Source organism: Ochotona princeps, chromosome 4 (assembly GCF_030435755.1).
Source record: "Ochotona princeps isolate mOchPri1 chromosome 4, mOchPri1.hap1, whole genome shotgun sequence".
NCBI lineage: Eukaryota > Metazoa > Chordata > Mammalia > Lagomorpha > Ochotonidae > Ochotona > Ochotona princeps.
Genome location: NC_080835.1, coordinates 57431188 through 57445776, shown reverse-complemented (window position 1 = coordinate 57445776; position 14589 = coordinate 57431188). Strand labels below are relative to the sequence as shown.

General features: G+C 46.1%; 1 protein-coding gene across 1 annotated transcript in view; it reads left to right on the top strand.

The window, feature by feature from the left end:
- TENM4 (teneurin transmembrane protein 4) overlaps positions 1–14589 on the top strand; it is a 686631-nt gene that overhangs the window by 640000 nt on the left and 32042 nt on the right. The window contains 2 exon segments of the mRNA XM_004589844.2: positions 2141–2295; positions 7113–7990. Coding sequence (XP_004589901.2) covers positions 2141–2295; positions 7113–7990 — 1033 coding nt within the window.

Below are 14589 nucleotides of genomic sequence, written 5' to 3'. Positions count from 1 at the left end.
AAGGTGGCAAGGGACAAACAACCTGTGCTCCAATGAGTCCTCACCTGGTGGGGCCCTCTTCCCCACCCAGCTGGCCAGCCAGAGCCCCACAGGCTCCCAGACCTCAAAACCCAAGAAGTGCTGGCCCCCTCTTAGGATTATAGTAGTCATTAATAGTGATTGAGGCCCAGCTGTTACTGTTTCCTTATTAATCAGTGAGAATACTGACACTTAGAACTGAATTTGCCAAAGCTAATACAAGGAGACGTCAACATTTTTATCAAGAATGAGTGATAATTTTGTTTTGGCACCAAAAAAAAATTGAATTCCATTCATGGTTTTGTTTCTGTTTTGTATTGTTTTCATAATACAGGTTTTTTCATGAACATGTTCAAGTGCCCTTATGTAACTAGAGAGTAAGGAGCAGAAAGACAGTGAGCAGAGCTCCCATCCACTAGTTTGCTCTCTAAATGCCCATAGCATTTGCAGCCGAATTTGGGGACTGGAAATATAACAGAGGTCTTTTGCATGAGTAGCAGGTGCTCAGTCTCTTGAGGCATCATCGCGGCCTCCCAGGGTCTGCATTAGCAGACTGCTGGGGTCAGGAACCAGAACCAAGGTTCGAACCCAGATACCCTGATACTGCAGTGTGGGACACAGGCATCCTCACTGCCAGGCCAAACCCTTGCCACCAGAGAGCTGATTTATAACTCAAGTGTCTCTTCCTGGATGAAACCATCAGGGCCTGCCAAAGAGGAAAGGGAACAGAACCAAAGTGACCACAGTATCCTCTATTTCCCCATGACTCTGCACTCTGTCACTTCCTACAGCATACCTCATGGGTCTGACTCATTCCTGGACCTCTCCACCTGGACCAAGCACTCCTCAGGGCTGACTACCCCTGCTTTCGTACTTACAGGAGTGAGGCCAGGCAGGTGTATGTTGGAAGAGCTCTCCAAGTGATTCCGATAGACATCACTGCTAAGTAAGTCTGTGCGGTGGCTGCAGACTGTTGTGTATGTCCTTATCACCCAAAGTGCTTGTGAAACAGCTGCAAGGCCCCCACTTGGGGTATCCTCAAGTTGCTGCATGGGAGTGCATTTCTGCCAGCTCCATAGGTGATTGCCACATACATCCATGAGTGAGAAGCACAGATTTGCAACAACCCCTTTATTTTTCAGCAGAGAAAACAAATGCAGAGATGTCCAATGATTTGCCTACAGTCCCCCAAGTTGGGACAGGGAAGAAATGAACTGAGTTAAAGTCTAACAAATAGATCAGGTGATGCTGAATAAGAGACCAGCCTCCTCTCTTCAGTTTGCCTTCAGTGTCTTGGGTTTAGAGGTTAAGATGCTGCTTGGGACACTAGGATCACAAATTGAAGGACCTGGATTTAAGTTCCAGTTCCATTTCCAGCTTTAGCTTCCTGCCCTGTGTACTGTGGGAGTCAACAAGAAATGGTTCAAGTAGTTGGGTCCCTGATTCCTACATAGGAGATGTAGATTGAATTCCTGGCTCAGTATCCAGCTACTACGGGCATGTGGGAAATGAGCCAGAAGATGAGAGCACTCATTCTCATTCATCCATCCATTCATTCATTCATTTTCTCTCTCTCTCTTCCTCTCTCTTTGTCTCTGTCTCTCTGTATCTCAAATTAAATGTTTATACATATGTAGTCTACACCAATCCATAGTATTTTTTCAAAGTCTACACTTTTGTAAAGACCAATGAAATAATGATAGAAACATGTAAAGTATGATTCTCTTGCAAAGAAAGAAAAAATTGTTACCAACAGAAGCATTTGGTTATTATAACTGCAGGGCTTCAAAAGTAGGCTGCTTGAAGTAATTCACAAAATAAATCGTGAAAAGTCCCTAGTGTTTCCACAAATCCCCAAATGTTAGGGGTCCTGTTTTGGTGGTTGCTAAGGTGATAGGTAGACAGAGGCAGCAAGTTTGGAGGACCAGAGCCTCAGAGAATTTGCTTAGAAAAAGTCACCCAGAGCCTCCATGCCCCCTCTCCTCATGGGGAAACGTGAGTCAAGTGTGGGAGGAACTGACCCGAGCTCATAGGGGCAAGTTCTGCCAACTTATGAGGCTCCCACATGTGTGTTGTGATCATCACCAACTCTGAGCCCCCTGTTGGTCTTCCCTGCCTCCAGGCATCACAGTGGACAAGTTCGGGCTGATTTACTTTGTGGACGGCACCATGATCAGACGCATCGACCAGAATGGGATCATCTCCACTCTGTTGGGCTCCAACGACCTCACATCGGCCCGACCGCTCAGCTGTGATTCTGTTATGGATATTTCTCAGGTAGGGAGCGGGCTTTGTCTGCTGGGGCCCTGAGTCTGCATGCTCCCCATTGATCACTTGCCGGCTCACTAGCCCTTCATTTTTGCTCTCAACAAGCCTTGCAAGGGCACCCAATTGGTGTTGGGCCAATGAGCAGTACCAAGGACCCAGAGGTGAGTAAGACATCTTGCTGGGCTCTGGCGTTCACAGTCAAAGTGACAAGCGTGAGCCTGGCCCTGGGAAGCCTCAGAGGCAGCAGAGCAGGACAGATGGACTTGCACAGTGTGACTCCACAGCCACCTGTTCTTCCTCTTCTGTAATACTTTCCAGTACTTGTACACTGTCTACCAACTCTTTCTATACCACAAGCTACCTGGGAATAGCAATCTGTCCATCTTCTCCTCTGCTGCATCCAGGATACTAGAAGTACAATCCGTGCATGTTGACCGATTAACTGCTCTGTTAATGGACTCCTAGCTCAGCCACTCCCTAGATCAGTAGCTTTAGACACATTTACATGCCAGTGAAATGGAAATGGTTCACATGAGTCTGGCAAGATCACCGTTGAGAATGCCCGGGGCGAGTCATGTTCAGTTCCTAGTGCTACTTGGCACCTGGAAGCTAATGAACTCCAGTGCCCACCTGCACAAAGGTCAGGTTTTGGAAACTGAATAGGGCTGTCTCTGGATGTCAAGGAAAAGGAGACATTTCACACACACATGCACACACACACAGACACACACACAGTGATGGCATGTGCAAAGGCACAGTAATTAGTGATCTGGGTGCCTTCAGAGAGCACTGGAGAATGGAATGCCAGAGCACAGGGTGCATGGAACACATAGCAGGAGCTGCAGTCGCAAACATGACTTGGATCCAGTTAGGGAAGCACCTTATCATAACACTCCAGAAAGTTTTCTGTACCTCAGCACAAGGGCACCTGGAACTCAGGGTAGAGCAGAGGGATCCACGTGACTGGTTGTCTAGCACATCCTTATACATCCTGCAAAGACTTGGCAAGAAGGTGCCCGTCATTGCTAAGACCTTTGGCATGGCCTGGTCTGTCAACGAAACTGCTTCTTGTCAACATGACCAAACTCTGAGAAATAAGGATATTTACTTCAAGTCAAACGGCAGATCGCCTTCAGCCCCAACTGCACCTGGTTATTCAGACCTCCTAGGGAAGTCCTTTGCAGTGACGGGAATCTCACTGGTGATGCCAGCCTCTGTTACTGCTTGTGTGGCTGAGTCCTTCCCAGAGTTGAATGACTGCTTCTAGCAGTCCCCACCCCTCCCGTGGCACATCTGTCAGATGTCCATGCACTTTTCCTCTGCTTGTCACCCTTCAGAATGGCATCCGTTCTGTGCCATTCCTCTGTGTGGCTTAGTGGGCTTCCCCTGACAGGCCAGGGTCTCCCTGTCCACTCCATATGTAAGCCCGAATCCCCCACTAGAAGTAGCCACAGCCAAAGGATGCACATCTGAGGATTTCCAATCTTGAACCACTCAGCAGGGCTGGGAGCAGAAAAGTGTCAATTCTCACAATGAAAGTTGTTTAACTCCACAGAGAGGCACCGCCAGTCAAATCAAGGCTGGGAAGACAGCTAAATTAAACACAACAGAAAGTCACATTTGAACTCAGCAGCCCTGGGCTGAGATCTCTGCAGCCCTGGTCATCACTACCTTCATCTGAATCTCAGTGTATGTGGTGGCAGGGAGGGGGTTGCTCTTTAGGGAGAGAGAGGCTGGGATGGCTAGCCAAACTTTCCACTGTAAGCACACACAGGCAGGAATACTCGCTCTCCTTCCCATGCCTCTGTGAGAAGTTTTCCTTGAACCGTCTCCTCCTAGACAAAAATCAGACCCAAAGAAGCAACTAGAGGGCTCACACAACAGAAAGTCACACAACAGAGGGGCAGGGAATGTTGCAACCTAGGGCAGATGTTTGACCTAGAGGTTAAAGTGGCAGTTAAGGCATGCACACCGAACTATGGAGAATCTGGGTACAATTCCCAGCTCCGCTGTCAACTCCTGCTTCCTGCTAATGCATACCCTGGGAGGCAGCAATAATGGCTCAGGGAGTCAGCTTCCTGCCACCTGTGAGGGTGACCCCAGCTTTGTCTTGCTGCAGTCCCTGGCATTGTAGATATACAGGGAATGAGCCAGGAGATAGGAGTTCTTGCTGCCTGTGACTGTCTCTCTTCCTCTCAGAGTATTATTTAATATAATGAGCTGGATTGAGAAAAAAACTGTTGCACCATGTTAAAAAACTTGAGGCTTGTTCTCCACCCAAGGCAGAGGCTGCCCAAGGCAGAGGGAGACTACACATAGGGCTCAGAAGGTGGCTTAAGTGCCAGGGATTCTGAGCAGTCAGGACAAAGAGCTGTGTATGATTTTTCTTTCTTTTGTTTTGTTTTGTTTTCATATGATTTTACTTATTTAGCTCTCATAATAATAACACTCCCCATTTTTTGGATAAGCCTTGGTGAAAGAAAATGCATTTGTCAATGCAGAGCCCCACATTAGGTCCCGTCAGGGGTGTGGCAATGAGTGTTTCAATCAATTCATGTACACATAGCACCTAACATGGGCCTGGCCACTGGGAACGGGATGTAAATATTAATTCCCTTCATTATCTACAAAGAACTCCCATGTACATTGTCTCATTTTTTGATCCTTGCAATGGCCCTATGTAATATTTATTAGCCCCTTTTACATGTAAGGGAAAGAAGCTCCTTGTCTTACAAACATGAGTCAGATGACACGTTTGGTAACTGCAGCCCTGGCGTAGGACATGGAATGTTCTGGTACCAACCCTTTGCTGTCTCCATGCCATTATCTGGTCATTCACTGATTCACAATTCTGGGAGCTCATCTGTCAGCAACAATGACTTGCAAGTGCTGGAATATTCTGGAAGGTGAATTAATGGGTGTTCCATTCCACACTGGGGCAAGCAGGTGGGGGCCGAAGGCTCTGGGAGTCATGACATATATAGCATGATGATACTGGGGAGTGAAAGCCTGACAGGATCACACCAAAGAATATAAGCAAGAGGTGTGGTCCAGAGCACCATGCAAGGACCAACTGCAGAGGACATCCCTTCTGCTTCTCCAGGCGCTCTGCACACACACCAAAGAGGAGAGAGTGTGAAGCACTCACTGTGGCCCATTCCTCCTTCTCTTTCTCCTCCCTCCCCAACTCCCTCTTCCTCCCTCCCCAACAACCTTTGGGAACCATCTTTTCATCATAATGACAGGCAGAAAGGTCTGTGCAGGCAGATCCCAAGGTGCTGCAGGACTAGAGGGCATGAAATATTTAGCGGCCAGTGTTGACAAGAAATGGGTTTTAGGAAATTGAAAATTCTGCTGTCACTTTCAAGTAAACTGTGTTCTTGATGCATCTGAAGGCTGGCAGGAAGGTGCTCCAGAGAGAGCAGTGAAGCCATGTGAGACGGCCACACTGGCTGCTGGCCCTGCAGCCTCTCTCACTCGGTGGGGACAGAAAGATGGGGACTGGGAGTGAAAGTGCAAGGAGGCCCAAGGACAGTGCCAGAGACCTCAGACATGAGGTCCCCATCCTGAGAATGACCCTGAGCTGAAGGGGAGACAAGGAAGTGTGGGGAGAAAAACCAGTAGGGGGAAGCACTTGTCTTCACTTGGTGCCCACGAGCAGCATGGCTGGGCCTCTGTGGGTCATCAATGGCAAAGGGCCGCTCCCAGTGGCAGCACCTTCCTGAGTGATGTGTCTAACAGTCCCCTGAACAGAACATTCCTCACAGACCCTGCTGGCTGCAATCTCCCACACACCTGTGGAAGATGCAGTGTGATTACTGTCCTATTCCAGCAGAAGAGGCTCTGCATGGGGCTCCGGCCTCCAAAGCCCTGGTTCCCACAGTCAGCCTCATCCATCTCTCCTAGGGGCCCTAGAGCAGGTATCATCCATCTTGATTGTGCAGATGTTCCCCCAGGACTGGGCTTTCAGGCAGCAACTGACCCAGTCAGAGAGGGCAACACCAGACTGGCCACTCTGCCTGGTTGTGGATCTGATCAGCCCGATTTAAAGAACACAGATCTAGCTGTCATCCCCCCCATCCTACCCCTGGCCAACTGAGAATCACACAGGATGTTTTCTGAAAGGATACCCCCAAGGTCCAAACCCCACACACCAGGATCTCATTTAACTGAGCCACAGTGAAGTTTGAGCATCAACATTTTCCAAAACCTTCCTGGGAAATTAGAATAAAGGGTCAGATTCGAGAATCACCGGTCTAGATCTAGATCAGAAGGAGGCCATTGCTATTGTGTGTCCATCTCCAGCACCTAGCCATGAACTCAAAAACTTGAGTAATTGTTTTCATACACATGTCATCTCAACTTTTCATCAAGAATCTTCCTTAATCCTGTAAACAGTTCCTCCTCCAGATGCCATCTGCCTTCCCATCTCTACAATAGCGGGTGCCATTGTTGGAGCATTTATTTAGGTCAGACACCATTGTCATTTGTACCATTTGTAAATGACCTGTTGATGCTCAGAGGGGCAAAGTGACTTGCTTGTGGTCACAAGTGGGGAAGCCAAGATCTGAGCCCTAGCCCATGTGACTCCAGAGTCTGTCCTCTTACCACCTAGTTTTCATGACTGCTACTTCCCTCTCTCTTTTTGTCTGATGGAAACCATCATGTATCTCTTGGGCAGCTGCTGTGTGGGCTCCCTGACACCATGTTAATGACAGGCTGTGTGAGGATCAGGCCCTCTGCAGGCTGTTCTGAGCCGTATGAGATCTGGGACGATGAGTGGGCAATGTCACCAGCCATCTGAGTGTCTGTGTCTCACTTATCAGGTTCGCCTGGAGTGGCCCACAGATTTGGCCGTCAGTCCAATGGATAACTCCCTCTATGTCCTTGACAACAATGTGGTCCTGCAAATCTCTGAAAACCACCAGGTGCGCATCGTGGCTGGGAGGCCCATGCACTGCCAGGTCCCTGGCATCGACCACTTCCTGCTGAGTAAGGTGGCCATCCACGCAACCCTGGAGTCAGCCACTGCACTGGCTGTATCACACAATGGGGTCCTGTACATTGCTGAGACGGATGAGAAAAAAATTCACCGCATCAGGCAGGTGACCACAAGTGGAGAGATCTCACTTGTTGCTGGGGCGCCCAGTGGCTGTGACTGTAAAAATGATGCCAACTGTGACTGTTTCTCTGGAGATGATGGGTATGCCAAGGATGCCAAGCTGAACACCCCATCTTCCCTGGCCGTGTGTGCTGATGGAGAGCTCTACGTAGCAGACCTCGGGAATATTCGAATTCGGTTTATCCGCAAGAACAAGCCCTTCCTCAACACCCAGAATATGTATGAACTATCCTCACCCATTGACCAGGAACTCTACCTTTTTGATACCAGTGGCAAACATCTATATACCCAGAGCCTGCCCACAGGAGACTTCCTGTACAACTTCACCTACACTGGCGACGGTGATGTCACGCTCATCACAGACAACAACGGCAACATGGTGAACGTGCGCCGGGACTCCACCGGGATGCCCCTCTGGCTGGTGGTCCCAGATGGCCAGGTGTACTGGGTGACCATGGGGACCAACAGCGCACTCAAGAGCGTGACCACACAAGGACACGAGTTGGCCATGATGACCTACCATGGCAATTCTGGCCTTCTGGCAACCAAAAGCAATGAGAATGGATGGACAACATTTTATGAGTAAGTACCAACACAAGGTTTTTTGATGCTTTTTGTTTCATTAGATACGTACGTTGTAGGTACATCTAGAGGTGAACTGATATAGTGTTAATCTGGGGATGTATTTCATTGTAATTCAGGATTTGAGATGCCAATCATTATTTATAGTGTGTAACAGACATTCATGTTCCAGATAATCTTTCCAGGAAAGAAATTATTTAGTACAGAAGGTGTGAACTTTACAGTTAGAGGAATTAGGTTTTTGCCCTATGTCTACCATGGACTTAATCTCTCTAAGCCTCAGTTTCCACATCTATAAAATGGACACCTTCCCAGGGAGATGGTTTAGTTGAGAAATACTTAATAAATGCTTTATATAGCCACCCATGCAGAAATAGATGTGGGAGAAGGAACAGTTAGTTCCACATGGATGAATTTTTCACACAAGTGATGCTCATGTGTTCTAACCATATGGTTTAAAAATATGTATTTTTTTAATTTAAAATTTTTTGAAAAAGTATCAATTTATTTTTACTGGAAAGGCAGATTTACGAAGAGAAGGAGAAATAGAAGATCTTGCATCCACTGGTTCACTCCCCAAATGGCCACAATAGCCAGAGCTGAGCCAATATGAAGCCAGGAGCAAGAAACTTCTTCCAGGTCTCCCACATGGGTACAGGGGCCGAAGGTCCTGAGCCATTCTAGGCTGCTTTCCCAGGCCATAAACAGAGAGCTAGACTGGAAGTGGATCAGCGACACAAACTGACACCCATATGGAATGTTGGTGCTTGATGGTAGGGGGTTAACCTGTTGAGCCACTGGGCTGGCCCCAGAATGGAACTTCTTATGAAGTGAATTGCATGCCTCCTTTCTCAAATGCAGTATGTAAACACAGTGGCGATCTTCAAAATATCAGCATCATTAATAATAAACAGCAATTACATATTTTGTTGTACTACAAAAATCGCTTCCAGAAAGTGAGTAAATGAGAATATAAAACCCTTTAGCTATTCTTTTACTGGCTGCCATGTCTCATGGGTAGAGCTGTTACTGCTTTCTCCCTTCGTGTGACAGGGCTGATCATGTCACTGTTTACTAACAGTGCCTGTGTCATGCAGCTAGCTTCCCCGTCCATCCCAAATGGGCCTTCTATTCTTTATCTACTGCAGGGTTTTAGTTGGTTATTTTTTTTATTTATTTATTTTTAAATTTATTTATTATTTTTACTTCATTAATTACATTGTATTATGTGACACAGTTTCATAGGTACTTGGGTTCTCCCCACCCCTTCCCAAGCCCTCCCACCATGGTGGATTCCTCCACTTTGTTGCATAACCACAGTTCAAGTTCAGTTGAGATTCCCCCATTGCAAGCATATACCAAACATAGAGTCCAGCATCTTATTGTTTAGTTGGTTATTTAGTGGAGAGGCAGAGACGGCAAGAACTGCTGGTTCATTCCCCAAACGCCTGCAATGCTTTTATATCCCTGTTGGGGGCAGAAGTGGGAACTTAGGACTTAACTCCAACTCAACAGGTGGGTTGCAGAGCCCCGAGCACCTGGACAGTTACCTGAAGCCTCCAAGAGTGTATGTTGGCAGGAATACAGTGAGGACTCAAACCCAGCACTCTCATGTGGGATGCAGGTGTCTTAACCTCTAACTCAAATACCCACCCTGGAACAGGGCTGCTTAAGTGGTGTGATCAGAGAACCACAATTATGGCTTATTACAGTCATCCCTAGCCAAAATGTACTATATGTATCAGAAGTACTCCTCCATAAGATATCTTACTGAGTGGGCTTTGTAATGGCTTCTGAACTTGAAATTTTTATTTTTTTAAATATATTTTTATTGCATTTCATTTTTTTAAATTAATTACATTGCATTATGTGATACATTTTTTATGCACTGGGATTACCCCTGCCCCTCCCCACACCCTCCCCCCACGGCGGATTGCTCCACCTTGTTGCCTTTCCATAGTTCAAATTCAGTTGACATTCTTTCATTGGAGGAATTTACCAAGCATAAAGTCCAGCATCTTATTGTCCTGGTAAGTTCAATGGTTTCTTGGGGAGACCATCTCTGGTCTGAAGGTAGAGCTGGCAGAGTATCATCCCAATCAATTAAAAGCCCCAACATAATATTTCCAACCATTTACAACATTGTGGCATTAATTGACATGGTGTTAATTAACCAATATGTTAATAGGAAAATGCAGGTTCTCAACCACAACCTGTGACTTCTTCATAGACATTTCAATTTTGGTTTGTATTCAACCGTGTTCTATACACCTTAAAATGGCTTAGATTGCTATTCAGCTGTCTCATGCCTATTTTAATTTTAGTATTTAGCAGTTTATAGCATTGAAGCACGTTTTCGCTGAACCTGGCTGTTTTTCAGGTGGTCTAACTCTATAATTCTAACAGGATATATGTCAACAGTTTAGGTGAGCATGTGTAGGAGGGGTGTGCAGAGAAATCTTCCATACCCCAGTGAGGAGTAACTAATCTTTGTGTCCCACCCAGTGAGTTATAAGTGTATCCCTGCTGACCATTTCCTGTCTGTTTCTAAGCTTTCCTTGTTGTTCTCTGTCTATTATTCTAGTTTTGTTTGTTTGTTTGTTTGTTTTGAGGGGTTTCTGGAGCGCTCCTGATGGTTATTACGAGAGGGAGTGGGGACCCAAAATTGGAAGCAGACAAGGACCAGAGAAAGCTCCTCTCCCTAGTCCCGAAGAAAGTTAACTGTTCTTCTGTTTCTGCAGACCGCTCAGGGATCCTGGTTGTTCCAATGACCTTGGATCCTGCAAGGCAGGATTTGGGCTTCTTCCATCCCATGTGGTAGATCCAATTGGGGGTGGGTGACCTCAGAGTTCTTGGTCTCTGAAGGCACTCCATTTCCCCGTGGTCTCCTTGGCAGTAGGGATGTAGTCCTCGGTGCTCATACTGATAGTCCTTGGTGAGGATCTAGGAGTCTTCAGGTTTTGGATAAAAGCCTCCTCCTGTCCGCCTGCTCCACTCTGGGGACCCCTCCCTGCTCTATGCGCATGACGTCCTGTTAAGAGGTTGTTAGGATTACTCCTGATTCCCCCATTTGCCTTTGTAGTTTTGCTATTGTCTAATGCTAATTTGAGTCTGTTGTCTGAGATACCAGTTATGATCCTGATAGGTTATATTTCCCGTCTTCCTCACACCTTCTAGGGTGATATAAGATTTCTCTGCTCTCCCTCCCCATTTCCAAGTATCATGGGGTCTTACAAGTACATTAGGTTTTACAATTCTTTGATGTAGATCATAAACAATCTGCCTCATATCACTGGTTACTTCACAATATCTTATTGCATGAGATACAGGCTGTTTGGGGTTGAGATAATATTACTGTTTTTCGGATTGACATTTCAGAACAGCCACATCGATCACAATAACAACAACAAATTGTAGCACCCTGCTAAAATAATGTGCCACTGAGTAGGCAACACATGCTTAACTAAAAGGAAACACAGAAGTCTTTTTGGGAAATGTGATGCCATCATATACTTCATGAGCACTGGATGAATTCTACTAGAGAATAGAGATTATTTGGAAGCAAACAAACTGACATAAAAACATCAAAACATATGAGATCCAGCCAAAAGAGCAAACAGACAATCACCGGAAAAAAAAAAACAGTATAGATTGGACTGTTGGAGTTACACTTTCCATGTTGGCCTCCTTATATGAGAGAGAATATATGGTATTTGTTCTTTTGTGATTGACTCATTTCACTGAGCATAATGGCTTCTAGTTGGGACCACCTGGTTTTAAATAGAATAATATCATTCTTCTTAATAGCTGAATAATATTCCATAGAGTAGATGTACCACAGTTTCTTTAACCACTCTTCCTTGGACGCACATCTGTTTTGTTTCCATGACATTGCTATTGTAGATTGTGCTGCTGTAAATATAGGATTACAGATCCCCTTCTCATATGCAGATTTCACTCCTTTTGGGTATATTCCTAAGAGCGGGATTGCTGGGTCATATGGCAGGTTTATTTGCAATTTTCCAAGCACTCTCCATACTGATTTCCACAGTGGTTGTACTAGCCTACACTCCCACTAGCAGTGAAGGAGGGTGCCTTTCTCCCCACATCCACGCCAGCATGTGTTGTTTTTCGAGGTCTGTCTGAATGTAGGCCAGTTTTTAAAAACTTTTTTTGAGTTCTTTGGCATGTTCTGGAAAACTGAGACAGCTGAATAAGTACCATTGGACAAGTATGTAGGAGATGGGTCCAGAACTGACCTTGCTGAACACCAGCTGTGTGCTAGGAACCACTTCATGGCCCTGGGGTCTCCCAGCAGCTCCAGTAGGTGGGACATAGTGCCCATTTCACAGAAATAGAAGCTGAGGCTCAGAAGGGCACGTGGGAAACATGGCAGACTAGGAGTCACAACCCAAGACTGGCTGCTGGACAGCTCACAATTCTGCCACATCAGAGATGCTGCCCCCTCCCCTCCCTGCCGAGTTCGTTAATCCCAAATGAACTCATATCCTTGAGCCCTGGAGTTTTTCTCAAGCTTGATCAAGCATCCGTTTCTCACAGTCCAAGAATCCAGAGGAGAAAGATCTGTAATTGACTTTTAAATGTAATTTTTCACAAAAACTGTCACAGCAGTTTGTACAAAGTTCACTGCCTAAATTCCTCTCTCCCAACAAGGTCCCTGTTAATTACGAAGAAAAGACCAAGATTCAGGAAAACAGCAATTATCTTGATTAACTCATTGAGATGGAAATACGCTAAATAATTCAATTTTCCTCATTGCCCCGGTGGAATCTCGTATACATTATTTAGCCGATACAGAGTTTTCTTTGCAAGAGCAAGTCTGTGCACTCAATTAGTTCCCAAGGTCATTGCTTCAGATCCCAGACCAATTGCTTACACTTCACTGCAACTGTCACCTTCCTCCGCCCCGAGACCCACCACCACTCCCCAACTCTCCACCAGAAAGCCTTTTCACTCGCTTTCCTTATTGAGACATTTGGCCATGGTTGGTGTTTCATGAAGAAAGAAAAAAAATAAGATTTGTTTGTGTATTTATTTGTTTATTTGAAAGGCATACTTAGAGAAAGGGAGAGACAGAGAAAGAATAAGAGAGATCTTCCACCTGCTGATTCACACCCCGTATGGCTGGAACAGCCAGCACTGAGCCAGGCTGAATACAGGAGACTACAACTCCATCTGAATCTCCCACATGAGTGTAGGGGCCCAAACACTCTGGCTATCTTCTGTGGGCTTTCCCAGGTCATTAGCAGGGAGTTGGATCAGAAGTGCAGCAACCAGGACTTGAACCAGCATCCAGAAGGGACACCAACATGGCAGGCAGCAGCTTTTCCCTCTTCAACACAATTTGGCCCCAAGAAAGCGTCTGTGTGATCACTCTTTATACCAGTACATCTAGAATTCCAGAAATCTACTTTCTGATAGAACCCAGGAGAAATGCCGTTTCCCATTTAAGCTTCACAGCAAGTGGCAGGAATTTCCACCCGTGTTTTTGTTGTTGCTGTTGTTGTTGTTTGTTTTTTATTTTTGTTTTTGTTTTTACTTCCATGATATGGAAAGATGAGCTTAATAAGCTTCAGACCACCTTGTAAGCATGCAGCAGAACTGTACCACACACCCATGTTCTTTCTGCTGCGCTGGCATGGGTCCCTTTGTTCTCTGTGACTTACTTGTGTTGTAGGCATCTGCTTCAGAGGCACAATGACAAGTGCACCTTTCTGACTCAGCTTACGTATTTAAAAGGAAACTGTCCCTGCCATTGTTATTTCAGCACTGGTAGTGGCAATACCAGGAACAGCAACCACATTGTTTGGGTGTGGGAGGTTTTATAGGTAAGCACATCACAGAAGCAGAACTAAGTTTTCCTTGAATAGGTAGGACTCTGTGGCTAGAGAGAAGCCCGGAAACAGGGACCAAGGCCAGGAGGGCCAGGAAAGAAGCCAGATCCCTGAAAATACCCAGGATAGGCTGGAAAATGGCTTGCAGAATGGGCCAAGGTCAAGTGGCTCAACTTACATTGGGAGCAAAAGGGAAAGTACCATTCGTCTATCTTCAGTGTATGATAGCATGGACTCCAGGCTTGGGGTTGGATGAGGTGCTCCCCACACACTTGCTACCTACGCTGTTATGAGGACGCAGAAAACTAAACGAACACTGCAAGTAGAAATGCTTACAAAACCCTATGCAGGTTCCGAAACTGAGTTGCTGGGTGGCCCTGAACCACAAGCTTCCCTTGGTTGCATAGGGGAGAGGTGGCTCTGGCCCCCCGGGATGCCCAGTGACAATCCATTAGAATTACACTCACGTAACTACTGAGAGGCCCTTACTAATTTATTTCTGTATCAAGCTGAGGGATTGCCACTTTGTAGGTGCTCAGTAAATATTTTATGAATGAAATGTAAATTCGAGAAGGAAGGGAGATAAGGAGGGGAGGGAAAAGTGTGCTACAGTGAGAATGCTAGATTGAATCCAAGCCCCAACACTATGAGTGTTCCAGGCAGCAACTGGAATTCAAATGCAGTAGTTCAAATGGAAAGAGTTGGCTTCTAACTCTTGCTTGGAGATAGAAGGAAAACCATCCC